We start from the raw sequence: 26,661 nt of genomic DNA, 5'->3' as shown, positions 1-26,661 counted from the left end.
GTGGACTGAAGGGTCCCAGGTTCGATTCCGGTCAAGGGCACATGCCCAGGTTGCGGGCTCGATCCCTAGTAGAGGGTGTGCAGAAGGCAGCTGATCAATGATTCTCTCTCATCATTGATGTTTCTATCTCTCCCTCTCCCTTCCTCTCTGAAATCAATAAAAATATATTAAAAAAAATAAAGAAAAAGACTAAATCAGTTTGAAGGCCAATGCCATGACTATAGCTGTTACTTTATTTATTTTTTTTTTATTTATTTAACATTTTTTTTTTTATTGATTTCAGAGAGAGGAAGGGAGAGAGAGAGAGAGAGAGAAAGAGTTGGAAACATCAATGATGAGAGAGAATCATTGATCAGCTGCCTCCTGCAAGCCCCCTGCTGGGGTTCGAGCCCACAACCCCAGGCATGTGCTTTGACCAGGAATCGAACCAGTCATGGGTCAATGCTCAACCACTGAGCCACACTGGTCGGGCTGTGGCTATTACTTTAAAAGAAACTGCGGGCCGCCGGGCCAGAGTGGCTCAGGTGGTTGGCCATCATCCGTGCACCGAAAGGTTGCTGGTTCAGTTCCTGGTCAAGGCACGTGCCTGGGTTTTGGGTTCAGTCCCTGGTGGGAACAAGTACAGAAGGCAACCAATTGATGTTTCTCACATTGATGCTTCTCTCTCTCTCTCTCTCTCCCTCTCTCTCTCAAAAAAGAAACGGAGGGCCTCTGGAAGGTTTGATCAGAGCACGTTTATAATCTAATTTATGTTTTTGTGGTTTTTTTGTTTTGTTAATCCTCACCGAGGATATTTTCCCATTGATTTTAGAGAGAGTGGAAGGGAAGGGGAGAGACAGAGAGAAAGAAACATGGATGTGAGAGAGACACGTCACCTGGTTGCCTCTCACATGGGTCCTGGCCAGGGCTGGGGATCTAGCCTGCAACTTTGGTACATGCCCTTGACCTGAATCAAACCCTGGACCCTTCAATCCTTGGGCCAATGCTCTATCCACTGAGCCAAACCGGCTAGGGCAAATTTATGTTTTTAAAGTATCACTCTGGTTGCTGCCTTGAGAACAGATTGTAGGAGGGGAAGGGCGAAAGCAAGACAAGGTGTATTGGGAATCCAAGTGAGAAAGGGGGGTGCCTGGGGCCTGGGGGAGGCAAAAGAAGTGGAGAAGGGTAGTAACTGGATTTTAGATGTATTTTCAAGGTGCAGCCAACAGGATTTGCTGAAGGATCAGACAGTGGAATTAGAAAAAGAAAAGAATAAAGAATGACTTGAAGATTTTGGCTACAGCAACTGGAAAGATGGAATTGCCATATGCTGATAGAAGGGAATTATGAGCAATATGTTTTGGAGGGGGGAAAAAATCAGTATTTTAATTTTGGTGATTTAATTTTAATGTATGTGTTTATTGGACATCTAAGCAGAGAACAGGCCCTCTGACCCCAACTATCACCCCAGTAAGACCAAATTTCCAATCTTTAAAAGAAACTGTGGGGGCTCTAGCTGGTTTGGCTCAGTGGATAGAGAATCAGCCTACAGACTGCAGGGTCCCGGGTTCGATTCCAGTAAAAGGCAAGTACCTCAGTTGCAGGCTCCTCCCCAGCCTGGGCCCTGGTTGGGGCGCATGCAGGAGGCAGCCGATCAATGATTCTTTCTCATCATGGATGTTTCTATCTCTTTCTCCCTCTCCCTTCCTGTCTGAAATCAATAAACATACATTAAAGAAAAAAAAGAAACTGTTGGGGGTCTGGGTGGGGGAAGTTCATCAGTTGCTCAGTAGAGAGGATTTTCCCTCACCTCCTAAAATAGCCAGCGCCAAATGGACCCCAGTGATCCCTGCCACCTGCTATTTATGCCCTTGTGTAGTCCCCTCCCACAGTATATCAGTTTGGATCCATATGACCAAGAGACTATGGAAGACATGGAAATATGTATAAAAGCCCAGGCTGGGCTCCTGATTGCCCACCGTTGGTCAGCTGTGGCCTGGGTGCTTTTCTCCAGGCCTGGTCAGTTGCCTATCCATCTAGAACCCATGGACGTGGAGGTGGGACAGGTCCCCAGAAGGAAGGAAGGTAACCGTTGTCGGGAGAAGGGGACAGGAAGTGGAAGTAAGACAGCAGTTACTCACATCTGAGCTTGATCTTGCCTTTACCTTCTGCCCTTGGTTGCCCAGGAAGAATTATGCACAAAAGAATTTAAATTAGGATAGAATCTGATGATCTGATCCAGTGCCCTCACGTTAGAGATAAAATAAAGGCCCTGAAGCCTAGCCAGGTGAGCTGGTTGCGGGAGGCTCTCCAGGGATTTGGTGCCTTGGCAAATGTTGGGGCAAACCTGAGAATATCTCAACACGCGGGGAAGAAGATCTCAAAAGCTGTCTCCCTTTCTGGCTAGGTCTAGAGACAATGAGATTTGGGAGTCAGGAACCTGCCTAATTTCTGACCTGGGGTGATTTATTGCCTCATGTGGATTATTCCAGGCACTGTGGGTGTGGTGCCATTTACATGGAGAACATTCTAGCCCAGGCTTCCTCCAAAGGCAATTCCAGTGGACGTCATGAGCCACACATGGGACCTGTATTTTTCAAATTGTGGATCAGTCAATAAATCAATGTAATTGGGTCAAGATCAGATTTTTTTTTTTTTAAGAAATAGGATAGAGCAGAAATTATATCAACATGTAAATATAGTCCCATGAAAGAGTTTTCTCAGTTGTAATTTTGTAGAGAGAGCTACTGGCTAAATTGTTCCTCCTCATTTCCCACCCCTGTCCCCCAACAGTACTATTTCTACTCCCTTTTAAAGGGAAATCCAATTCATGCCACAAATGCAGATGGAATGCCGAGCTCCAATACAGAGATGACCAGGACACAGGTTTGGCCTTGAGGGACTCTCACTCCAGTCCAGAGCAGGGAAGAGAAAAAAAATGAAGAGGTAGACAGTGGAAGGCGGGGTGTGGGGGGGTGGGGGGGTGGGAGTGAAGGCAGGCAAAATACCTTCCATTTTCTACTTTATACACTCTGTGTCATGTGAATTGGTTGTATAACTGAGCAATTTTAAAAGCCCAGTAAAAATATAAAAATACACAAATAAATAAATGAATGAAATGTCATGTCATGTGAAATCTTGGCCCACGAGAAGGAAAAGAAAACAATTTTTAGGGAGAAGCTCTCAGACGTGGGCTCATTTAGTCCTTTCAATACAACTAGAAGAGTCTCTGGGTCCTCATTCTAAAAATGGAGGAATGCCGAAACCGGTTTGGCTCAGTGGATAGAGCGTCGGCCTGCGGACTGAAGGGTCCCAGGTTCGATTCCGGTCAGGGGCATGTACCTGGGTTGCGGGCATATCCCCAGTGGGAGATGTGCAGGAGGCAGCTGATCGATGTTTCTCTCTCATCGATGTTTCTAACTCTCTATCTCCCTTCCTCTCTGTAAAAAATCAATAAAATATATTTAAAAAATAAAAATGGAGGAATGCAAAGCCCTCAGAGGCAAACAAAGCGCATTACCCAATTCACCAGCTGGTGAGGGACAGGGCATGGCATGGCTGTTGTAGCATTTCTCCATTGGCCAACTAAGGAAAAGGGTCAGAAACTAGAGACACTGACTCCAAGAACTTTGTTCTTCAGCCTTTCTTTGTAAATACTAAACGTTTGTCATCCTGGGGGGAAAGGGGAGGGAGGGGGCGGGCAGAAGGAAAAGCTTGCTGGGGCGGCCAGTCTTGAGGACAGAGGGCGCTGCAGCACACCAGGGAGGAAGGAGGCAGAAAGGAGAGACAGCCAGCAGAGCCCTGGTCCCCGGTGCGGGGTAGAGGGGCTTCTCAGGCCCTGTTCTGCCTGGGACTCCTCACGGACCTCGGTACCAACAGGGGCCTCCTAGCAGGCCTTGCCTTCCAGGCCATCAGGCGTCCCTCTCTCCCTTGCCAGCCTTGGCAGCCTGAGCCCTTTGTTGCCGTGAAAGCCCTCCTGCCGCACCTCCACCAGCTTTACCCACCCCCAGCCTCCCTTCTTCCTCATTCTCCTCCTCTGAGTTTGTCCCGCCACAGGAAGAGGAAGAGAAAAAACAATCCTGGGGCTGGCATTCAACAGAGACACATTGGAGCTAAGAGAATGTGAGTGTCCTCTTAAAAATTTCGGCCCCATCATTTGTCATTGTCGTGGCTACTGATCATGTTTATTGGGCTCTTGAACCAGGGCCAGGCATTGTCTCGTGAGCACTCAGGAATGTCCCAGAGTCCTAGGTCACACAGGCACTCCATGGCCCAGAACTGTGCCTGCCCCCCACGCTGGGGCATCCTGCCTCCTGTGGTCCTGCCCCACAGGAGAACAACCTGTGCTATGGCCACGGAAGTCTTGAAGCTGCCCAGTTAATATGCACTCTCCTCCCTCACTGCTCTGGGACCCTCCATGGCCTGGACCCGCTGACTGAATGTCTTCTGACATTCCCCTCCTCTGACTCAGTGAAGTGCCTGCTCCAGGTGGAAACTGTGGCTCTGGGTCCTCGTGCTCTTATTCCTGGGATGACCAGAGCTGGTACCACCCCAGCTGGCCCCAGGCTCACTTTGTGGAAGGATGAGTGTGCCTCCCCTCCTGCGACAATTTAATGGTTTGCATGTGTCCTGTAAACGCGCAGGTTCACTGTAGATTATGGGTGGCAGGTGGACAGGCCACGGCATGTGGTGACAATGGCCCGAGCCTCACTCTGAGGTGTCCCATTGCTCCCATCCAGGTTCAGGGACCCCAGGACCCACAGCGTCCCCCGAGGGACTCTGCCCAGGCTCTGAGCTCTGACAGCAGACAGGCACTTCTCTGCCAGCAGCTTCCCACCTTGGAGACCCAGAAATTAAAGATGGAGAAGAATCCAGGCCAGAAGGGCTACATCCCAGGGAGTGGAGATCCCGGGTGACAAGCCAGGACCCATTCACCATCTGAACCTCAGCGTCAGCACAACACCAGGTACAGAAGAAGGGTTGATGGACCTTCGAGACTGTCTGCACAGGACCAGAGAGCAGCAGCCTCAACCATGGAAGTGTAGGCCTGCTGCCACGGGGCCTAACCGGGGAGAACCTGTCAGATCCAAGATCTCCCCAATAGAGTGCTTGGAGACGCTCAGGGGTCAGGGATCAGAACCCCGCTGAGAGAGACCCCCAAACTTCTTACTTGCAAATGGCGGCAACTCAGATGAGTGAGGGCTTCCACCTGGAGGCAGAGAACCGGGTCTGCCCCCAGAGGAGTGAGGCTTCTCATTTGCTGGTTACGTTCTGCCTCTTCCACAGCCTGGTTCACAGGAGCCACACACGCTTCCAGGCGTCCTGCCTCTTCCTGTTAGTAGGTCTCCGGCTCCAGGTTGTCCTCACCGTTCTGTGGGAGGTTTTTCAACTCCGCAGGTGTTGAAGGTTAAATGACCTAACCAGGAACACAGGCCGTCAGTAAGTAACCGCATTTGAACTCGTCTGGGCCTCCAGGACCTGCTGTGACACTTACCGCTTCACACTGCATTTCTCTTTTACCGAGGGAGTCTCTGCTAGATCACAGGCGCTGGGAGGGCAAAGAGAAATCTCATTTCTTTGCTTCATTGGTTCTGCCCTATTCATTAACCTCAGATATGGATATAATCGTGCATGGGTATATTTATTTATTTATTTTTTTAAATCCTCACCCAAGGATGTTTTTCCATTGATTTTCAGGAGAGTAGAAGACAGAGGGAAAGACAGAAAGAAACATTGATGTGAGAGAAACACATCGATTGGTTGCCTCCTGCACGAGCCTCAACCAGGGCAGTGAGGGGGCGGGAGGGGGGGGGCGGGTGTGGACAAGGGTGGAGCCTGTAATCAAGTCCGTGCCCTTGACTTGAATTAAACCTGGGACCTTTGGTTCCCAGGCCGATGCCCTATCCACTGAGCCAAACCAGCTAGGGCCATGGGTGTATTTAAATGAACTTTAGCAAAGACTGATTTTTCCTACCAGACCCTCACCACTCAATTATCTCAAAAGCTTATATTTTCCTTTCCCTTGCTGGCTCCCGTCACTGGACTCAGTGCATATGTACAGAGTCTCTGAGTACAGACAGTCTGAAAAGAGCAACATAAAAATAGCCAATTGGTCGATAATTGAATGGGAAAGTGCCAAGGGGACAGCCCTGGTCCTAAAGCCAGCCGGGAAGAGGTGAGGTGGGGTGGGCGGTAGCCTCCCTGAGAGCTGGGCTTGCTCTGAGGTAAGCCCATGCAGGTGGCTCCTCCTGGCCGGGCAGATGGAAGGAACAGTGGGTCAAGGGTCCTGCTTTCTGCTTTTATTCTGTGTTGGCCAGTGCCCATCCTGAGGCTCCTGTTCCTGGAAACCTGCCACTCACTGTGGAATATAAAGTGAGGCCCGAGGTGCATGGGACTGCTCCACGCTGGCCAATATGCACGCCCTCGGCCATCAATTAATTGAATCAGGACTCCACTATCAGGACACCTCTCATAGCCTGTAGGACTGTTTAGACTCTTTCAGGCTGGTATTTTTTTTTTAATATATTTTATTGATTTTTTACAGAGAGGAAGGGAGAGAGATAGAGAGTTAGAAACATCGATGAGAGAGAAACACCAATCAGCTGCCTCCTGCACACCTCCCACTGGGGATGTGCCCGCAACCCAGGTACATGCCCTTGACCGGAATCGAACCCGGGACCCTTCAGTCCGCAGGCCGACTCTCTATCCACTGAGCCAAACCGGTTTCGGCCAGGCTGGTATTGATTGTTGCTTTTTTTTGGCAAATAGTATACTAAAACAAAAATAAACACAAGGGTTTGTGCAGGCACAGAGGAAAGTGGATTCTGTGTCTCCACGGCTGCGAAAAAAACTTGCTCTGAGACCCAGTGGGCAAATTGGCAACGGATGCTCCCTTCAGTGCACTTCTGCAGTTATTATAAGGATATTTGTCTGTCTTCTTCTCCCTAACAGGGCAGAAGCCACTCTCTTCCCCATACTCCTTGAGTGCTCAATTCATAGTTGCCGGCTGCTACCAAGGCAGGGCTGTCCAGGAAGCAGTCATTTAGGGCTAGGCTAGGCCTGGTGCTCGCCTCTCAGCTCCAGTTTCCACATGCAACTGCCCCAGCTGGCCAGTCACCACCCCAATTTGGGGTTATGGGTTTGGTCCCGGAAGGACAGGCAGCAACAACAACAACTACACAGCCAAAGAAACTTCACAGAGATGTCCTGCAGTTCTGGGTGCCTAGGCCAGGTGTTCCCACCCTTAGTGGAGTGGCTCTGCATGATCATTTAACCCTCATTTCACAGATGTAGAAACTAGGGCTGAGAGACATCAGCTTGCCTTACCAAAGTTACACAAGTCTGCTGTTCAGATGATGGTTTGGAAGGACCCAACTTTGTGCCCAGACTCAAGCTCTTCATGTGTAATACGGAAATAATGACATCACCCCTTAGGTAAGAATGTTATATATATGATTACTTGTTTATTGCTTGTTTTCTACTCTAACTGTAAACTCCAGTGGGCAGGGACTTTGGCTTATTCATGCTATGTTGTCAGAGCCTCGAGCAGGGGTGGGCAACCCCTGGCATGCGTGCCAAACATGGCACGCCAGTAACTTTCGCTGGCACGCGAAACCCTCTCTTATAATCTTCCATTTACAGTTGTGAATCTTTGTTCTCAGTGATGAATTTTGTTAAGTCTCGTAATAGGAGTAGCCTGACGGAAGAAAGTAGTGGCTCGTGCATATCTGTGAAGGTCACGAAATACAAACCTGATGTAAAATCTCTGTCATCAGTGATGCAGCAGCAAAAGTCCCACTGATAATATCAAATGGAGTCATAAAGATTTCTGTCAGACTATCAGTGTACATGTATACATTAAAAAATAAATGTATTTTTCATCATCATAGACTGTTTTTGTCGCTCGAATGAATTTTATTATTTCTTCAAGGTTCTTCACATACGTACACCTTGATATCAAGTAGGCGTAACATGTTCTCAAAAAATTAGGGTTGGCACGCAGAAGAATTTTGAGTCAGAGATTTTGCTGGTTTTGGCACGCACTCACAAAAAGGTTGCCCACCCCTGGCCTAGAACGAGTGCCTGGCACAGAACGAGTGTCTGGCACACCGTAGATGCTCCATGCTTGTGTTATAAATGGAAATGACGTGAAATCAGCCCAGGCCAGACACTGGCCCTTCTATCTGCAGGTACATTCTATAGCCCAGCGGTTCTCAACCTGTGCAACGCGACCCCTTTTCAGGGTTGAACGACCCTTTCACAGGGGTCGCCTAAGACCATTGGAAAACACATATATAATTACATATTGTTTTTGTGATTAATCACTATGCTTTAACTATGTTCAATTTGTAACAATGAAATTGGGGGTCACCATAACATGAGGAACTGTATTCAAGGGTCGCGGCATTAGGAAGGTTGAGAACCACTGCTATAGTCTCATTTCCCGACTTCCCCTCCACCCGGGGCAGCCACAGACCCAAGGAAGCCTCGAGCTGGGGCTGGGGCAAACTACTGCTGAGCTTAGGGGAAGGTCAGTAAAGCCCTGGAGTGCGAGGCCAGAACAGTTTGCAAGAGGCTGACTGCGGGGCCCTGGTCTTGACTTCTCCAGGCTTAAGCCCTCTGGTTCCCCTTTTCTTTTTTTCTGGGCAGAGCACAGCGCGGTGCGGTTCCGCAGAGAAGACCCCCGCCAAGAGCTGCCGAGTTCTGGGGAAGGGGCAGGGGAGGCGGACCCGGCAGACGCCAAGCCCCGCCGGCCGCGGAGTAAGGAGGTGCCGCCAAGAGAGCAGGTCGCAGCCGAGGTGGCCGGGGGCCCGCGCGCGGATGTGGCTCGGGCGTAGGGGGCGGAGGGGAGGCGGAGGGGAGGCTGGCAGAGGGGAAGTGGGAGGAGGGGAGATGGGCGGGGCCAAGGGACGTCAGAAGGGCGTGAGGGGCGGGGCGAAGAACGGGGCGTGGCCCGCGCGCGGCTCCCGCGCTCCGGCTCCGCTCCAACTCGAGCGCCGGTTCTCTTAAGCGTGGGCGCCGAGGCGCGCTCCGGGGGCGGGGACTCCCATGCAAATGAGAGGCGTGGGCCGGAGGGGCGGGGCGGGCGGGGCGCTGGCCTGACGTCAGGCCGGCGGCCCGGGCAGTTGGCTCGGCGACGGCGAAGCGGCAGGAGCGACAGCGCGAGCGGGCCGCGCGGCGGGGCACGGGGTGCGGCGGCGGCCGAGCCGGAGCAACATGGCGCCGGCGGGCGGGGGAGGGCGCCCGGGCGGCGGGCCGGCCCGAGGGCGCCTCCTCCTGGTGGCGCTGGTGCTGCCGGTGCTGCTGTGGGCGCGGGGGGTCCGGGGCCAGGGAGACCCCCAGCGGAGCACGATCCTTGGCATGCGACTGGCGAGCTGCGACAAGCCGTGTGGGATGAACCCGGATGGCATCATCTTTGTGTCCGAGGGCAGCACGGTGAACCTGAGGCTGTATGGCCACAGGCTGGGCTCCATCTCCAGCAACCTGATCTCCTTCACGGAGGTGGACAACTCCGAGGCCTTCCACAACTCCACCCACTGCCCCGAGCTCACCAAGGACCTGGTCGTCCAGCAGCTGGTCAACGTGAGCCGCGGGGACACGTCCGGGATGCTGGTGGTGTTCACCAAGTTCCTGCGGAGGAGCGAGAACATGAAGCTGTACGCGCTGTGCACCCGGGCCAGCGTGGACGGGCCGTGGCAGAAGTGGACCGATAAGGACTCGCTGCTCTTCATGGTGGAGGAGGCCGGGAGGTTCCTGCCCCTCTGGCTGCACATACTTATCATTTTGGTGCTGTTAGTGCTGTCGGGCATCTTCTCTGGCCTCAATCTGGGGTTGATGGCCCTGGACCCCATGGAACTGCGCATCGTCCAGAACTGTGGCACGGAGAAGGAGAGGCGCTATGCTCGCAAGATCGAGCCTATCCGTCGCAAAGGCAACTACCTGCTCTGCTCGCTACTCCTGGGAAATGTGCTGGTCAACACCTCTCTCACTATCCTTCTGGACAACCTCATCGGGTCCGGGCTCATGGCCGTGGCCTCCTCCACGATCGGCATTGTCATCTTTGGAGAGATCTTACCTCAGGCCCTGTGCTCCCGGCACGGACTGGCTGTGGGTGCCAACACGATCGTTCTCACCAAATTCTTTATGCTACTCACTTTCCCCCTCAGCTTCCCCATCAGCAAGCTCCTAGACTTTTTTCTGGGCCAGGAGATTCACACCGTTTACAATCGGGAGAAACTGATGGAGATGTTGAAGGTGACAGAGCCCTATAATGACCTCGTGAAGGAGGAACTAAATATGATTCAGGGGGCCCTGGAACTACGGACCAAAACCGTGGAGGACATCATGACCCAGCTCCATGACTGCTTCATGATCCGCAGCGATGCCATCCTGGACTTCAACACGATGTCCGAGATTATGGAGAGTGGCTATACCCGCATCCCCGTGTTTGAGGACGAGCAGTCCAATATTGTAGATATTCTCTATGTCAAGGACTTGGCCTTCGTGGACCCCGATGACTGCACCCCCCTCAAGACCATCACCCGCTTCTACAACCACCCCGTGCACTTTGTCTTCCACGACACCAAGCTGGATGCCATGCTGGAGGAGTTCAAGAAAGGTAAGGCCTGAGCCGCTCTCCCAGCTAACTTTGGTCGCTCCGCTCTGGTCTGCTCCTTTTGTGGGACGCTGCCCCTTTGCCCTTATCACTTTCTAGGTCTCTGGGATGAATGGTATTTGGGGCAGCAAAACAGTTAAGCATCTGCTGTCTGCCAGGTCCTGTGTTTTGCTTCAGCTGCATCAAAGCTGGATAAGACTCTTGCTCATTTGGAGGATGGAGCGAGACCTCAGGGAGCTCTCAGGCACGACAGATGAAGGCAGTTGCCTTAAGGGGGCCAGTACCAGGGCACAGAGATTAGGTCGGGAGCATGCAAGTCGCATTGGGGTAGGGTCGGGTGGGGAAGGGGCTGGGGAACTGGAAAACCTTCACAAGGGAGGGGGTGTATGAGGAGAGCCTTAAAAGGTGGAGAGACTTGGTACCTGAGGTAGAGAGAACCCCAGGAGCAGAGAACCCAAGTTGTGGGGGGAAGGATGCACTTGTGGCCCAGCAGGTGGTCCTGTTCAGTGAGGATACAGGCTCCGCTGATGAGTGGTCAGCAGGGGAGAGGCTGAGGCATCAGGGGCCTGAAGGTCAGGATGGGAAGTTTGCTAGGAGCTGGGAGCTAAGGACGGTTTGTGAGCAGGGGAATGACATCACCGGAGCTCCTAGCCCACAGGAGTCGATTGGGAGCTCAGAACAGTAGTGCTTTCGACTCTTCAGCAGAAGCAAGCAGGTTAAGTTTTGGTTATTGTTCTCCCTTTCCCTGGCATCAAACCTAAGCTTCCCTCCTGTGGGCTGCTGGAATCTTCAGCTGGCCTTGCGCCCCCTGTGTTTTCCTTCCTCACATGGGTTCTTGACCTGTTCTCAGGTTGTCAGAGAGGCACTTGGAGGGTTTACACACCAGCCTCAAAGCTCAGCAAACTTTCCTTCTTCCAGCAAACTTTCCTCCCACCTCTGCCACTCCAAGCCCTCAGTGGTGGTAAACAAGCCAATTATGGAGCAAAACCCTCGTAGGCCACAGGGAATGAGGAGGCAGAAAGGGAAGCTCTTTGTGAAGGAATGGAGAGGGGAGGAGCTCATCCTAAACCCAGGACTTTGCTTGTTTCCCATAGATAGGGCTCCCTCTGGCTAAGCTCCCCATGCCACCTAGGGCCAAGGGCAACTTCTGAGCAAGCCCCAGACCCTTGTCAGTTCATTTCTGGAGCAGAGTGCAGGGGAGCCTGGAACTGGCTGGATGGATGGGATAGGGAGGAGCTGGCCTGGCCAAGTTTGGTCTGAAAGATGCTCGAGTCACTCTAGGGTGGGGGGTTGGTACCCAGTCTTTTCCAGTTTGGCACACTGCATCTCAGCAGCAGAGCTAGCGGGGACTGGAGTAATGTAAGCCCCAGTGGAGACTGCAGAGGGATGGACCAGAGGGACAGAGGTGGCTGGTGATGATGGCACCACCTCCCTGGAGCTTTGGGGTGCAGACCCTGGAACCTGTTTCTTCCAGGTCCCCGAACTTGGGGCAGAGGCACTTGGAGGTTTTACACACCAGCCTCAAAGCTCAGGGCACACCCCCCTCTACACCCACCCTGCAGACCCTTGGCCCTGAGGACTTCTCCCGTGTCCTTGATGAGGAGCCTGGTGAGAACTCGCTATGGAGGCTTACTCCTGGTCTACGGGACTGTTGCTGGTGGCCCACCCACAGCAATAAGTCAGATTGTTGCAGCCAGAATGGATGATCAGCAGATCAGTAGAGCTAAGCTCTCACATGTTGGGAGCTTCCTGAATCTTGGCAGGGCCATCTTTGGACTCTTGTAAAAAATAAAAATAAATTAAAAGGCCACTTCACATCTCTCAGGCCCGATCTCTTCAGATGCTGTCTCTCCTCCTAACAGAAGGGGGTTGATAATTCTGTGGAAACACAGGCACAGTCTGCCCGGTGCAGCACCAAGTCCTGAAGATGTGGGTGTGACAGGATGGTCACCCCAATGAACACCCTTGGGCTTCACACTATCACCTCCCTGTTTCTAGTCTTAACTCACTGCTACGCTATTCCTTCCTCCTCCTCCCAGTATGGCCTTTTCCAGATCTTTCCATCTGACATCTACCTTTTCAGTCTGAGGCCATCTAGGACATGGCAAACATTAGTGTACACCTGCAACCTAAGAGATTTTCTTTACCAATTTGGTGTTTGGAAGGTTTCTTTTTTAGCTAAGAAAAACAAGTGGAAAAAGAAAAAGAAAAACAAGTGAGCTGGGTGCCTGTGCTTCAGTGGGCCTTGAGCACCTCCTAGTTGGGTAGGGCTCTGAGCTCCAGCTGAGTCTTCTAAGTTAATTTTGACTCCTTCTTGTTCCCAGCATTATAAGCTTCTTGAGGGTAGCGATTCTGCCCTATTCGTGTTCTCACCACTCAGTGCCTGGCAAAGAGAGGAGCAGTAAGTGCTTGTTACACAATGAATGAATGAATGAACGAATGAACAAACAACAAATGAACGGATGACTGACTGGCAAGCCCTACTGGCATTCCTGCTGTTCCTGGAATATACCATGACGCCCCCAGCCTGGGCCTTTGCCCTAACTGTTCCTCGGCTGGAATGTTCTTCCCTGGATGCCTCACTCTCTCCCCTTACTTATGTCTGCTTCAGCTTCACCTTCATGAGGCCTTCCTGCTTCCTGATCTCCCCATCCTGTGCTTAATTTTCTTTTTCTCATAGCACATATGACTTTCTTTTTTATATATATTTTATTGATTTTTTACAGAGAGGAAGGGAGAGAGATAGAGAGTCAGAAACATCGATGAGAGAGAAACATTGATCAGCCGCCTCCTGCGCATCCCCCACTGGGGATGTGCCTGCAACCCAGGTACATGCCCCTGACCGGAATCGAACCTGCGACCTTTCAGTCTGCAGGCCGACGCTCTGTCCACTGAGCCAAACCGGTTTCGGCAGCACATATGGCTTTCTAACAGCCATGTAGCTTATGAATTTACTGTGTTGTTTATTGTCGTCTCCTCTCAGTATAAGAAAGTTCCAAAGGACAGGGCGCTCTGTTTTGCTCGCTGTTGTGTCCCTAGCCCCTGGGATGGCTCTTGGCACAGAGCAGACCTCAATAAAAAGCCATTGAGTGAATGAATGACTTGTCAGGATTGAGGGAGAGAGTTATCCCATTTCAGTCATGTTAGGATTTTGAGGGGCTGACAAGGGATAAAGAAAAATGGGTGCTTGACTTTCTCAGCTGCACCAAGAAAGACCGGAGGAGCTCCTGCGATGCATGTGTCTTCATGGTTTGGGTCAGAGGCTGAGAAGCAGAGCCTGAGATCTTGAGTGTGACACATGGTTCCCCTTCCCCATGCCTCAGTTGCTCTGTAAGTGGTCTTTGACCATCAGGAATTTACATAGCTTCACGCATTAATATTAATGAGTCATGAATATGCTCCTGCACACTGAGAGACAGGCATGGGATCTGGGCTTCCCCTAGACAAGGCCAGGAGCTTCTAGCTGCTTCTGCCTCTCAAACCAAGGCAGTTATCATTAGATCTTTATTGAGCCCATCTGCGTGCCAGACACAGTGCTAGGTGCTGCAGGGCCAGAGGAGTAGATCCTCTAGTTCAGTGTTCTCAACCTTGGCTGAACATTAGAATCATCTGGGAATCTTTTTAAAATCCTGATTTCTGGGTCTCATCCTCCGGAAATTTCATGAGGCCCAGAAATCAGGATTTTTAAAAGATTCCCAGGTAATTCTAATGTGCAGCCAAGGTTGAGAACCACTGCTCTAGTTGGTGAGAGCTGTTAGGACACTAAGAATGGCTGGTACGATTTGAACTTTGTCCCTTGCACTTAAACCTCACCTAGAACTGTTTGCAGTACGGGTGTTGTGGTTGAGTTTGTCTATAGCTGGAAATCTTAGAATAAAAGCTCCCTGGACTATTCCTGGGCCTGGCTGCATTTTTCCTGCCCACAAATGCGCCCGCAGGCTCTGATGGAAAGTATGAATGAACTCTCCAGAAGGAGGTCCAGAGGTCAGGAGCGCAAGCCCTGAGCTGGAGCTACCTTCCAGCTTGCCACTGTGCCCCTCCCTCTGTGACACTCCTGCCCCTCCTAGGCACTTAGCTCCGCTTTAGTCATCCTATCTTTCCCCACCCAATTTATAACCTTCCAGCCCCCTGTAAAGAGCTGCGTTTAAGCTTCATCCAGCTCGGTCACTGACCCAGGAGGTGACCTTGGATCGATCAGGCTCCTCTTAGCGATTTCGTGGGTTATATGTTGGAGGGAAAACTAGAAGTATTTTCATCAAAACTCCTCCCATATTTCCATGTATGCCACATCACCTTGCCCCCACCTACTTACTTTTATTCCTGAAACAACTTTATAAAGTCAAGAAAAACACTGTAATTTTACATTCACTTTTGGTTACCACCATCTGCCACACCTTCAATATCTTACACCCCCCCTCCCCCAGTTACCAGGGAAACAAACATGTAAACAGAGGTTAGCTGTACACAGCTTAGGTAGGTGCAGTGGGGCCAAGGAAGGAAGGCCAGGCCTGCGAGGTGCTTCTGAAGTCCAAACAATAGGACTCATCAGAGATGTCAGGGCTGGCAGATGGTTGTGAACAGCTGAGGTTTCTGCTTGGGGTTCAGTTGGATGGTGTTGCCATGTAGTATAAGTGGGGTGGGGGCAGGGGAGAGCAGAGCCAGTTTGGGAAGGGTGAGGGGAAGGGTGTAGCAGAAAATAATAATGGTGTGACCCTTTATTGGACATCTCTGTGCCCAGCTGCCTGCACACCAGAGCTTCTCACACTTGACCGTGGGCTGACTGCCTGGGTGTTTTGTTAAAATGCAGGTTTGAGCTCAGTGGGTCTGGGTGTGTCTGAGAGGCTGCATCTCTGACAAGTTCTCAGTTGATGCCTACACTGCTGTTCCTGGGCGCTCCCGAGCGGCGCGAGGGTGCAGCCCATCCGCGGGCGTGCAGGGGAAAGTGCCCTGTGGGGCTTGGGAGTGAGGCCAGGACCAGTTGAGGAGGTCTGAGATCAGCCAAGAGCAGGCAGAATGTGTGGAGAAGGCAGAAGCTTGGCTAAAGTGGCTTCTGGGAGAGATGAAAAATAGCCAAGCAGGCATGGTTTGGGGAGCCTCCTACAAAGGTCAGATGAGGGCGGAGGGTGAGGGCCCAGCACAGACAGTGGGGTAGACAGTGAGTCACAGAGTGCTTGGAGAGGGCAGCCGCAAGCAGCTGTGCACCTGGTCTCAGCTTCACCTGGAAACTGTCTGAATTGGGCTGGTGATTTGATCTCCAGAAGCTGCCTGGGGGCAAGTGTATCTGAGAGAGTGACAGGAGCTGCCTGCTAGGGCAGAGGTGCCGGTGGCAGCTGACAACACACTGGCCAGGCTCCTCCTCTCCTTTTTTTTTAGTGTGGTGCTTGCGGGCAGGGAACTTGGCACCTCTTGCCCTCGCCAGCACCGTGAAGTCTGTGGGCAGCTTCTGCGGAGGAGTCAGGACTGGGAGCTGTTTCTGTCTTCTGTTAGCAGTTCTGTGCTCAAGTAGTTGTGTCCTGGAAGGCACTGCCTTGCCTCTCTAGGCCCAAATAAGAGCTTCGATCATAGTGAGAGCACACCGGCATTTCCCTTTTCAAAGTCTTCTATTTTTCATTAGAAAGTGCAACTCCAGCCGAAACCGGTTTGGCTCAGTGGATAGAGCGTCGGCCTGCAGACTGAAAGGTCCCAGGTTCGATTCCGGTCAAGGGCATGTACCTGGGTTGCGGGCACATCCCCAGTAGATGTGCAGGAGGCAGCTGATCGATGTTCCTCTCTCATCGATGTTTCTAACTCTCTATCTCTCTCCCTTCCTCTCTGTAAAAAATCAATAAAATATATAAAAAAAAAAAAAAGAAGAAGAAAGTGCAACTCCAGAGTTTTCTTGGACTCCTCTGGTCAGGACGGGAGGTACTGAACAGATGTTTAACCTGGAAAATAGATGAGAGAACAGCAACACAAAACCACAGGACTGTCCTGCAGGAGAAATAGAGGAGGGGCTGGTGCTCGTCTGGGGAAGTCTGGGAATACATTCCAGAGGAGGTGACATTGCAGCTGATCTTCATTGCAGCTGGATCTTGAACTGGACCACAGGATGAGAAACGAGCTTACCAGGCCAACGTAGCATGAACTGCTTTTATGTATTGTGATTGCTTCTCAGCCCTTTCTAGAAGAATTTCGAGGTCAGGCCACCACAAGCCTTCTCTCTCCACTCTTTCCTCCCAGTTCATGCTGTCACACAGGCGCTGGGGGAATGGAACAGCAAGGACACCCGAAGGCAGGAAAGGCACCTCGAATTGCCTTTGGTCTCATCTCCTTGAGGGCAGAGACAGAGGAGTGCTTATCAGACACTCTCCTAAAAGGCTGCACAGCCAGGGAGAGGAGAGTGTGCCTAGATGGGGAGGCTGGACCAGGCCCTTTTGTCACTGTCATGATGGTTGTCACAGTCACTTGGTTTGTTCAGCCCAGCCTATGGGGAGGCCTGGGCACCTCTCTTGTCCTAAGCTGGCTCTCTCTCAAAGCCTCCCTTTTGTCTTAGGGATTTTTTTTGAACTCAGTAGAACTTGCCAGGAGGATGTGAGCATTATGGAATTTCCCCCAGTTGCCCAACACGGTCCTCAGCTAAGGGATGGGGAGCAGCTTTCTGGTGCTGTTGCTGCCATTTGATCCAGCCCTGTCCTCTCCTCTGAGCCATTCCTGTACCTCAGGTTACCCCTGGCATCACACTTGAGTGTGCTGAGACATCCTGCTGTCAGAGCTTTGCGGCTACGTAAGGGACTCCTGCTCATTTCATAGGCTAGAGTCTGGACTCTTAGTCTATTCCTGTTCTGTTTATTATGTGACTTTCTTTTTACTAGTGGTTATTTTAAAAATATAGCTCATTGTTAGAACTTTAGAAAACACAGAAATGTACAAAACAATCTGCATGACTGTGACCTAGAACTACTTGTATTTTTTATTTTTTAAAAATGGCTTTGTAGCAGCTTTATTTTTTAAATCAACTGTAACCTTTTAAAAAATTTATTTTGTTAATACTCACCCGAGGGTATTTTTCCATTGATTTTTAGAGAGAGTGGAGGGAGAGGGAGAGAGAGACAGAGAAACATCGATGTGAGAGAGACACATCAATTGGTTGCCTCCCACGTGCTCCCTGACCAGGGCCAGGGATTGAGTCTGCAACCTAGGCATGTGCCCTTGACGGGAATCAAACCTGAGACCCTTTAGTACGCAGGCTGACTCTCTGTCCACTGAGCCAAACTAATAGGGCTAGAAAGAAATTTTAATATTTTAACTTATTGTAATCATTTTTATTAGAAATATAGATTAAGGGTTTTTTTTAATAATTTTATTTTATTTTAAATATATTTTTTATTGATTTTTTTACAGAGAGGAAGGGAGAGAGATAGAGAGTTAGAAACATCGATGAGAGAGAAACATCGATCAGCTGCCTCCTGCACATCTCCCACTGGGGATGTGCCCGCAACCCAGGTACATGCCCTTGACCGGAATCGAACCTGGGACCTTTCAGTCCGCAGGCCGACGCTCTATCCACCGAGCCAAACCGGTTTTGGCAAGGGTTTTTTTAAAAAATATATTTTTATTGACTTCAGAGAGGAAAGGAGAGGTAGTGAGAGAAAAACATCAGTGATCAGAGAGAATCATTGATCGGCTGTCTCCTGCATGCCCCACACTGGAGATTGAGCCCATAACCCGGACATGTGCCCTGACTGGGAATCGAACCATGATCTCCTGGTTCATAGGTCAATGCTCAACCACTGAGCCATGCCAGGCTAGGCAAGGTCTTTTTTATTTTTTTTAAGTTTAAACAAATCTTGTGACAAACAGAAGATGAAAATCATTTTCATTTTATTTTTTTAATAAAGTCACCGTTCAGTAGCCCTAAGGTAATGGTAATTTGTGTATCTGACTTTAAAAAAAATATATTTTATTGATTTTTTACAGAGAGGAGGGGAGAGGGATAGAGAGTTAGAAACATCGATCAGCTGCCTCTTGTGCGCCTCCTCCTGGGGATGTGCCTGCAACCAAGGTACATGCCCTTGACCGGAATCGAACCTCGGACCCTTCAGTCTGCAGGCCGACGCTCTATCCACTGAGCCAAACCGGTTAGGGCTATATTTTCTTTTTTTTTTAAATTTATCTTATTGTTGAAAGTATTACAGATGCCCCCCACCATTTCTCCTCCACTGATGCCCATATGTATTTTCATTAAAATCATGGTCTACCTATGATTTTTGGAACGCTGTTTGGATTGGATCTTCAGATTTCTCTTCTGCTAAGCAATGAAATTCTTTATTATCTCTGGGATTCTGGGGAGGAGCATCTGGGAGGATTTCCACAAGCTAAGGCCGGGCAGTGCTGTGGTGACAAGGTGCCCAGAGGGCTGGGCTGTGCAGCCCCAGCCTGTTTTGGGGAGTGGGGGGCGGGGGCGGGGGCGGGGGACTGTTAGGAGGGGGTGTTAAACCTGGTGTTGCTAAGCATTGCCTGTAGGGCACAGTCTCTTCCAGCAGCAGGGCCCTCTCACTGGACCTGGGCAGGCTTGCTCGGCTCTATGGAATGCGTGGTCTCTGGCCAGCAGGTAGCCTGGAGCCTGGGATGGAAAGAGGTTCTCTCCCCCTCCCCACCAGGCAGGCTCACTCCCACCACACCCCCGATGTACACACACACACACACCCCTACACACACAAACACACACAAAGACAGGCTCACACAGATACACCTCCGTCACATAAAGACAGGCTCATTTCCCATACACACTCATCCCCCTTACACAGAGACACGCTCACTTCCACACACACTCACCCCCCTACACACATTCATTTCTCTCCCCGACAGGCTCACTCCCATATACACTCACTACACACACATACACACTCAGCACCACACACATACAGTCATCCCCACCCCCAGAGAGGCTCACTCCCACACACACTCATTAAACACATATACACACTCACCCCCCCAACACAAAGATAGGCTCATTCCTGGGGAAGGGGTCAATGGGGAAAAAAGGGGACATCTGTAATACTTTCAACAATAAAGATAAATTTAAAAAAAGGATAGGCTCACTCCCACATACACTCCCCCACCCCACAGAGACAGGCTCACTTGCACACTCAGACCCTCTACACACAAAAGCAGTCTCACACACATACACTCTCCCTCCCCTCATTGGTATGTTTAAACACATAACACACAGGCAGGCAGACACATACACATACGTACCCCCTCTAGGCAGTCTCTCTCTCTCTCTCTCTCTCTCTCTCTCTCTCTCTCTCTCTCTCTCTCTCTCTCACTCTCACACACACACACACACACACACACACACACACACGTGTACATGCTTGTACACAAGCACAGTCACTGGAGTCCTGCTTTAAACTTACATCTGTGTCTCATCAGACTTACCTAAGAGTGGTTTAAAAAGTGAGCAGATGCTTATGCAGGGATGTTTATTTCATGAAAGGCTCAAAATAGTGACTGACTCTTGGTCTCAGAAAAATCTCTCTTTGGTGGTTTGGTCATCCACATTAATGATGATACCCAGCTCAGAGGGCTGTGGCGAGGGCTAAGTGGAGTAAGGCACATAGATCCCTTAGCTCGGTGCCTGGAACCATGTCATCATGCAATAAATGTTTGCTATTTAAAATGACTGTTATTACTGTCCAAAGGTGCCCCAGTTGGCGTTGACACCAACTCGGGCCACGGTAGTTTGCACACTGGCCCGGGTGGCAGGCTGCCCCACTGTCTGGGCGTGGTGCCTTTCTTGGAATTATGAGTACGCTGAGGTCAAAACAGCCCACTCCACTCCAGCATATAATTACATGCTGATTTCAATACCCTCTTATCCCGACCCTTGTGTGCATATTAAGGGTAACAGAACCCAGAACTTAAGAAAAAAAATGTATGGAAGAGAAACTTAAAACTGAGGCATTTCTCCTTATTTCCTTAATAATTTGTTTCCTGCAAATAGGAAACAGTTAAATTTGCCATCCTGATTGCCAGCACATTTGTGTTGTAAGGACAGGAGTAGACTCTAAAGATGACTGCTCGGGAGGTGGCAGGAAAGGGCCTGCCACAGGGGCCCATGGCACCTCTATTTGGGTCAGCATTCGCCAGTGGCCTGCTCCCCCCCTGGTATCCCAGTAAGGGAGGGAAGAGGCAATGATAGAAAAACAGCAGAGATAAGAAGGGATCCAAGGGAACAGACTCCTCCAGAGGCCCAGCCCCAGAGCTCTGGGAGAGGGTAGAGCAGAGAGCTTAATAAGGAAGGAAGATGTCCTCATTAATGGTTAACCTTTATTGAATACTTAACTAGTCCTCCAAGTGCTGGGGACTGAGGGGAGGAGGGAACTGAGGCTCAGAGAAGCCGAGAATCTCCCCAGTCAGGCAACAACTAAGTGCAACTCCAAATTGCTCCCCTCCAGAGTCAAGCTCTTTATATATATATTATATATATATTGATTTCAGAGAGGAAGGGAGAGGGAGAGAGAGATAGGAACATCAATGATGAGAATCATTGATAGGCTGCCTCCTGCACTCCCCCTACTGGAGATTGAGCCTGCAACCCAGCACGTGCCCTTGACTAGAGTCGAACCCAGAATCCTTCAGTTTGCAGTCCGACTTTCTGTCCACTGAGCCAGACAGCTAGGGCTAGAGTCAAACTCTTAATCACTGTTCCGTGCCACTTCTCAGTGAGGTTGTAGATAAAATGAAAGAGACCGGAAGATTCAGATTCTCCAATAACTCCAGATTGGGAGATTTACTGTCAGTTCTGGATTTTTTTAAATAGAGATATAATTTACACATAACATTGTATTAATTTCAGGTGTACAAAATAACGATTCCATATTTGTATATATTGTGAAATGGTCACCATGATAAGTCTAGTTAACATCCATCACCTCACATAGTTACACAATTTTTTTCTTGTGATGAGAACTTTTAAGATTACTCTCTTAGCAACTTTCAAATATACAATCCAGTATTATTAACTACAGTCACCATACTGTACATTAGATCCCAGCACTTATCTGTCTTAAAGTGGAAGTCTGTACCTTTTTTTTTTTTTTAATATATTTTATTGATTTTTTACAGAGAGGAAGGGAGAGAGTTAGTTAGAAACATCGATGAGAGAGAAACATCGATCAGCTGCCTCCTGCACATCCCCCACCAGGGATATGCCCGCAACCCAGGCACATGCCCTTGACCGGAATTGAACCTGGGACCCTTCAGTCCGCAGGCCGACGCTCTATCCACTGAACCAAACCGGTTTCGGCAAGTCTGTACCTTTTGACCCCCTTTACCGATTTGCCCCCACCCGCCTCCCACCTCTCGCAACCACACCTAGATTTGTTTTACAGTGAACTTTTCATTGAAGCAAAGTACATTAATCACAAGTGTACAACTTGATAGTTTTTCACAGAGGAACACCCTTATGTAATTACCACTGAGCTCAGGAAGCAGACCAGTATCAACGCCCTAGGAATCCCCATGTCTCTTCCCAGACACTGCCCTTGCCCTCGAATCATCCTGAGTTAATGTTTAATTAACGTTCATAAATGAATCGTGTAGGGTGTGCTCTTTGGTGTCTGGCTGGCTACCTGCTCTTGAGGTTATGTGCCCCATCGGTGCCTTGTGCAGCTGTGGCTCAGTGTTTTCTGGTTGCTGAATAGTGTTCCAGGATAGAAACACACCTTGGTGGTACTGTCGGTGGGTCTTTGGATTGTTTCCAGCTTGGGACTACAAATCATGCCACTAAGAACACTCTTGTGTATGTCTTCTGGTGACTCTATGTGGGCATTTCTGTTGTCAATACCTCCAGGAATAGAATTACTAGGGCTTACTGTAGGGGTAGGTGAAACAGTGTTCCAGGGTGCTCATATCTGGTCTCTACAACTCTGGTATTCTTGACTATGTAGTTATTTTATTTTTAAATATATTTTATTGATTTTTTTTTTTACAGAGAGGTTGGGAGGGGGATAGAGAGTTAGAGACATAGATGAGAGAGAAACATCAATAAGCTGCCTCCTGCACACCCCCTACTGGGGATATGCCTGCAACCAAGGTACATGCCCTTGACCAGAATCGAACCTGGGACCCTTCAGTCCACAGGCCAACGCTCTTTCCGCTGAGCCAAACCAGCTATGGCTAGTTATTTTAATTTTATTTTTTTGTTACTCTTCACCTGAGGATATTTTTTTTTTCATTGCTTTTCAGAGCAAGAGTAGGAGGGAGGGAGAGAGAGAGAGAAACATCGATATGTGATTGGTTGCCTCCACATGCTCCCTGACCGCAAACCCACAACTCAGGGGTACATGCCCTTGACCAGGAATCAAATGAGCGACCTTTTGGTGCGTGGGCGGACATCCTAACCACTGAGGCACACGAGGGCTAGTTATTTTATTTTAGCAAGTCAGGTAGGTGCTATCTCATTGTGATTTTCATATTGATTTCCCTAGTGATTAATGATGAGCACATTTCCCCGTCCTTATCCATTATGGTTAGTGCTTTTGATATCCTGTTTCAGATTCTAAAAAGTCTTGCTATCTGGTGATGTCAAGTTCTCTGTTCTTTGTTCTTCAAGATAGTTTTGACTATTAGATTTTTTTCTTGGGAATTTTATGGAATTGCATTGAATCTAGAGGTCAACTTTTATCTTTATAATAATCTTCTGATCCACAAGCATAGTTACCCCTCCATGTATTTATGTCTTCTTAATTTCCTTCAGTGTTTTATCATGTTCTGTGTAGAAGTCTTACACGTCTTATATTTATTCCTAGGTATTTGGTGATTTTAAGAGGTGCCTTTAAATTTATATTTTCCCACATGTTTATTGAGATTGTTCCAACCTGAGTAGGCTCCAGTTCAATTCTTATGCTAACCACCTTGGGTTAGCATTGGACCCCCGGCCCTCTCCCACTGTGTGCTTTTGACCAAATATATAAATTTGGGGGCTCCCATGACTCCCCTCAGATTCAATAATTCACTGAATGACTCACAATGACTCAGGAAAGTGGCACACTTATGATTAGTTTTATCTTAAAGGATAAATATGGGATGAGGGCTGGAACAGGCATGTCAAACTCAAGGCTAACATGGGCCAAATAAACAAGGTTGAAGTTTATGTGGGCCGCAAAAAAACAAAAGCTTCAATTTTCATAGAAATGTAGGTTTATTTCGATAGAGACATGCTGAATACAAAGGGCTGAAATAAACGAGTCATCGTTAACATAAAATAATAGAACATTTTAATAAAAATTAATATTTGTCTTGAACATTAACTTACCAGACACTGAATAACTGCACAAATTAGTAAGCCTAACGCAAAAAAACTATTTTTCTTGTTCTCTGAAAGCAAAATATTTCCTGTTGCGCACACCAAACAAGTCAGTCCAAGACTAGTGACGTGGCCTTCAGCTGCTAATATATTCGCTGCTAATATTAGTGGAGAGAAATGGTGCGCCTGTGTGTAAGGCACGTAAGGGAAATGAGTGCAGCACGATTATAGTAATCAGTCATTAGTGAATGCTGTAGTTCATTATTAATAATTATGTATAACAGGATATTGTAAAAATTAAGTTATGAAATTTTTATTAAAACATTTCTTACCGTTATATTGGCTGGGCCACAAAAACATTCGTTGTGGGCCGCATACAGCCCATGGGCCGAGAGTTTGACATGCTTGGTCTAAGGCAGAGCTTTACTGTCGTCTGCCCCTGGAGTCAGGATATGTCGCCCTCCTGGTATGTCAAGGTACATCAATGTGTTTACCACCTGAGAAGCTCCACTGAGCTTTGGGCTCCAGAGTCTTTATCAGGATTTCATTACCTAGGCATGATTGATTAAGTTATTGATTGACCTTAATCTCCATGCCCATCTCCCTTCCCTGGAAGTAGGGCAGCTGAAAGTTCCTAGTTTGGTTTTACTGGTGACCAGCCCCATCTGGGGGCTCACCTAGAGTCATGTCATTCACATAACAGAGTTTCTACAATTACTCAGGAAATTCCAAAGGCTTTTGAATCTGTGCCAGGAACTAGGGTCAGAGACTAAAGATATTCTTTATTGTACCACACAAGTATAGAGAAGTAATAGTTAATTTTTGTATAGTGACCTTTGCTCCATTGACCTTGATAAATTCAATCATTAATTCTAATAGTTTTTTTTTTAGATTTTCTATACATATAATTATGTTGTCTGTGACTAATGGCAGTTTTATTTAATTATTACTAAACTTAAAACACTTTATATCCAGTTCTTGTCTTATTCACTGGTTAAGACATCTAGGATCATGTTGAACTGGTGACAGTGGGCATCATTGTTTCAGTCTGTGTCTCAAGGGAAAGCTTTCAGAATTTGTCATTATGAATGATTTTGCTGTGATTTTTTTTTTTTTGGTAGGTTTTCTTTATGAGATCAACCAAGTTTCCTTCTTTTCCTAGTTTGCTAAGAGTTTTTATAATGAAAAGATATTGAATTTTACTAAAGCTTTTAAAATATCTGAGATTGATACCATTGTGATTAGCTAGTTATTAACAATTAGAGGCCCAGTGCACGAAATTTGTGCACGTGGGGTGGGGGGGGGGGGTCCCTCAGCCAGGCCTGCACCCTCTCCAATCCAGGACCCCTCGGGGGATATTGGACTGCTGGTTTAGGCCCGGTCCCCTGATGGCCTGGTCGCCCCCTAACTGCCCCCCTGCCAGCCTGGCTGCCCCCTAACTGCCCCCTTGTTGGCCTTGTCTCCCCCTAACGGTCCGGGAGGAAGTCGGACATCCAGAAGATGTCTGGTTGACCCAGACTAATTAGCATATTACCCTTTTATTAGGATAGATAGGAAAGGAGCAAAGGGAAGACTGGACATTATAGGCATGGTCCTTGCAATGTCTGTCTGTCAATCACACCTGGGAACAGAGGTCATTGGCCAGAATGGGCATGGCCACTGCAAACACATGAAAATTTGGGAACACATGATTCCCTAAACAAAGGAATTCTCTCTCTTGTTGCTTCTACTCTTTTAAAAAAAAAAAAATTCTTTATTGATTTTTAGAGAGGAAGGAGAGTGAGAGAGAGATAGAAACATCAAGGATGAGAGAGAATCATTGATCGGCTGCCTCTTGCATGCCCCCTACTGAGGATCAAGACCATTCTGTCTCCCCTCCAGACTTTCCCAGGGTCTAGACTCACCCAGAGAGTTCCCTGCCTAGAGTCCTTTAAAACCTCTGACTCCCCATCCCTGGGTGCTGGTGCCATTTTGAAGCTCAGCCCATCTGATATCCAGATGACCTAATCTATGTATATAAAAGCCAAGCAACTGGAATGACCGGTCACTATGAGACCAACTGGCCCGATGGGGGTGGGGCCAGCCAACCAACCTCCCGTAGCCTCTCCCCCCAGCCGGCCTGCCGTGATCGGCCTGATCGGGGCAAGCTGGCCGGACCCCACTGGTGCATGAATTCGTGCACCGGGCCTCTAGTAAATTTATAAGCCCTTACCACTTGGCCTTGTGCATTCCTCCTTTGGCGACCCTAATAATTACGAGTTACCAACTGGGGTTCACCAAAGAAAAAGAAAACCTTTTCTTTTTTTGTGTGTTATGGAGATGGTTCAGTAGAAAGCTAGTTCCAGACTTGATGTAGGTTGATGTCCATCAGCAAAGCCTTTAGCAGCATTTCCTGTTATAGCGCTAAGACTAACATGGGACATGTGGGCTCATTAATCACAGTCCTGCTCTGAGATCTGTTTGCCTGCAGATTATTAGCTGGTCACACACACGGGTCCAAGGAATGGGTGCTGTGAGTCTGTAAGCAGAGGTACGAGAAGGAAAGGGCTCCTGCTGGGTGGGAGGGTCAGATGGCCAGGAGCCAGGATGAGAGGGGAAAAGGCCAAGGGGCTCCTGAGAAGAGAGGACTGGGTGGGAAGGGAAAAGCAAAGTTAAAAGGAAGGAGTGATCAGGCACCTCCTGGTCACTCGCCCCTGCCCTTCCTAGCCCATTGTCAGTCGATCCAGTGTTTTTTCTCCACTTCATTTTCTCCTGCTGCCTAAAGAAGCTGAGTTCT

The 26,661-nt window shown here is 49.0% G+C and overlaps 1 protein-coding gene across 1 annotated transcript in view; it reads left to right on the top strand.

Annotated features, from left to right (window-relative positions):
* Positions 1-9,195: 9,195 nt before the first annotated feature.
* CNNM4 (cyclin and CBS domain divalent metal cation transport mediator 4) overlaps positions 9,196-26,661 on the top strand; it is a gene marked incomplete at its 5' end in the record, with an annotated part of 41,849 nt that continues 24,383 nt past the window's right edge. Inside the window, one exon of the mRNA XM_081100866.1 lies at positions 9,196-10,597. Coding sequence (XP_080956992.1) covers positions 9,196-10,597 — 1,402 coding nt within the window. The remainder of the gene's footprint in view (positions 10,598-26,661) is intronic.

Source organism: Myotis nattereri (assembly GCF_964212035.1).
Source record: "Myotis nattereri genome assembly, chromosome: 10".
Lineage (NCBI taxonomy): Eukaryota > Metazoa > Chordata > Mammalia > Chiroptera > Vespertilionidae > Myotis > Myotis nattereri.
The sequence above is the reverse complement of the archived record's forward strand: the minus strand, read 5'-3'. Positions and strand labels throughout refer to the sequence as shown.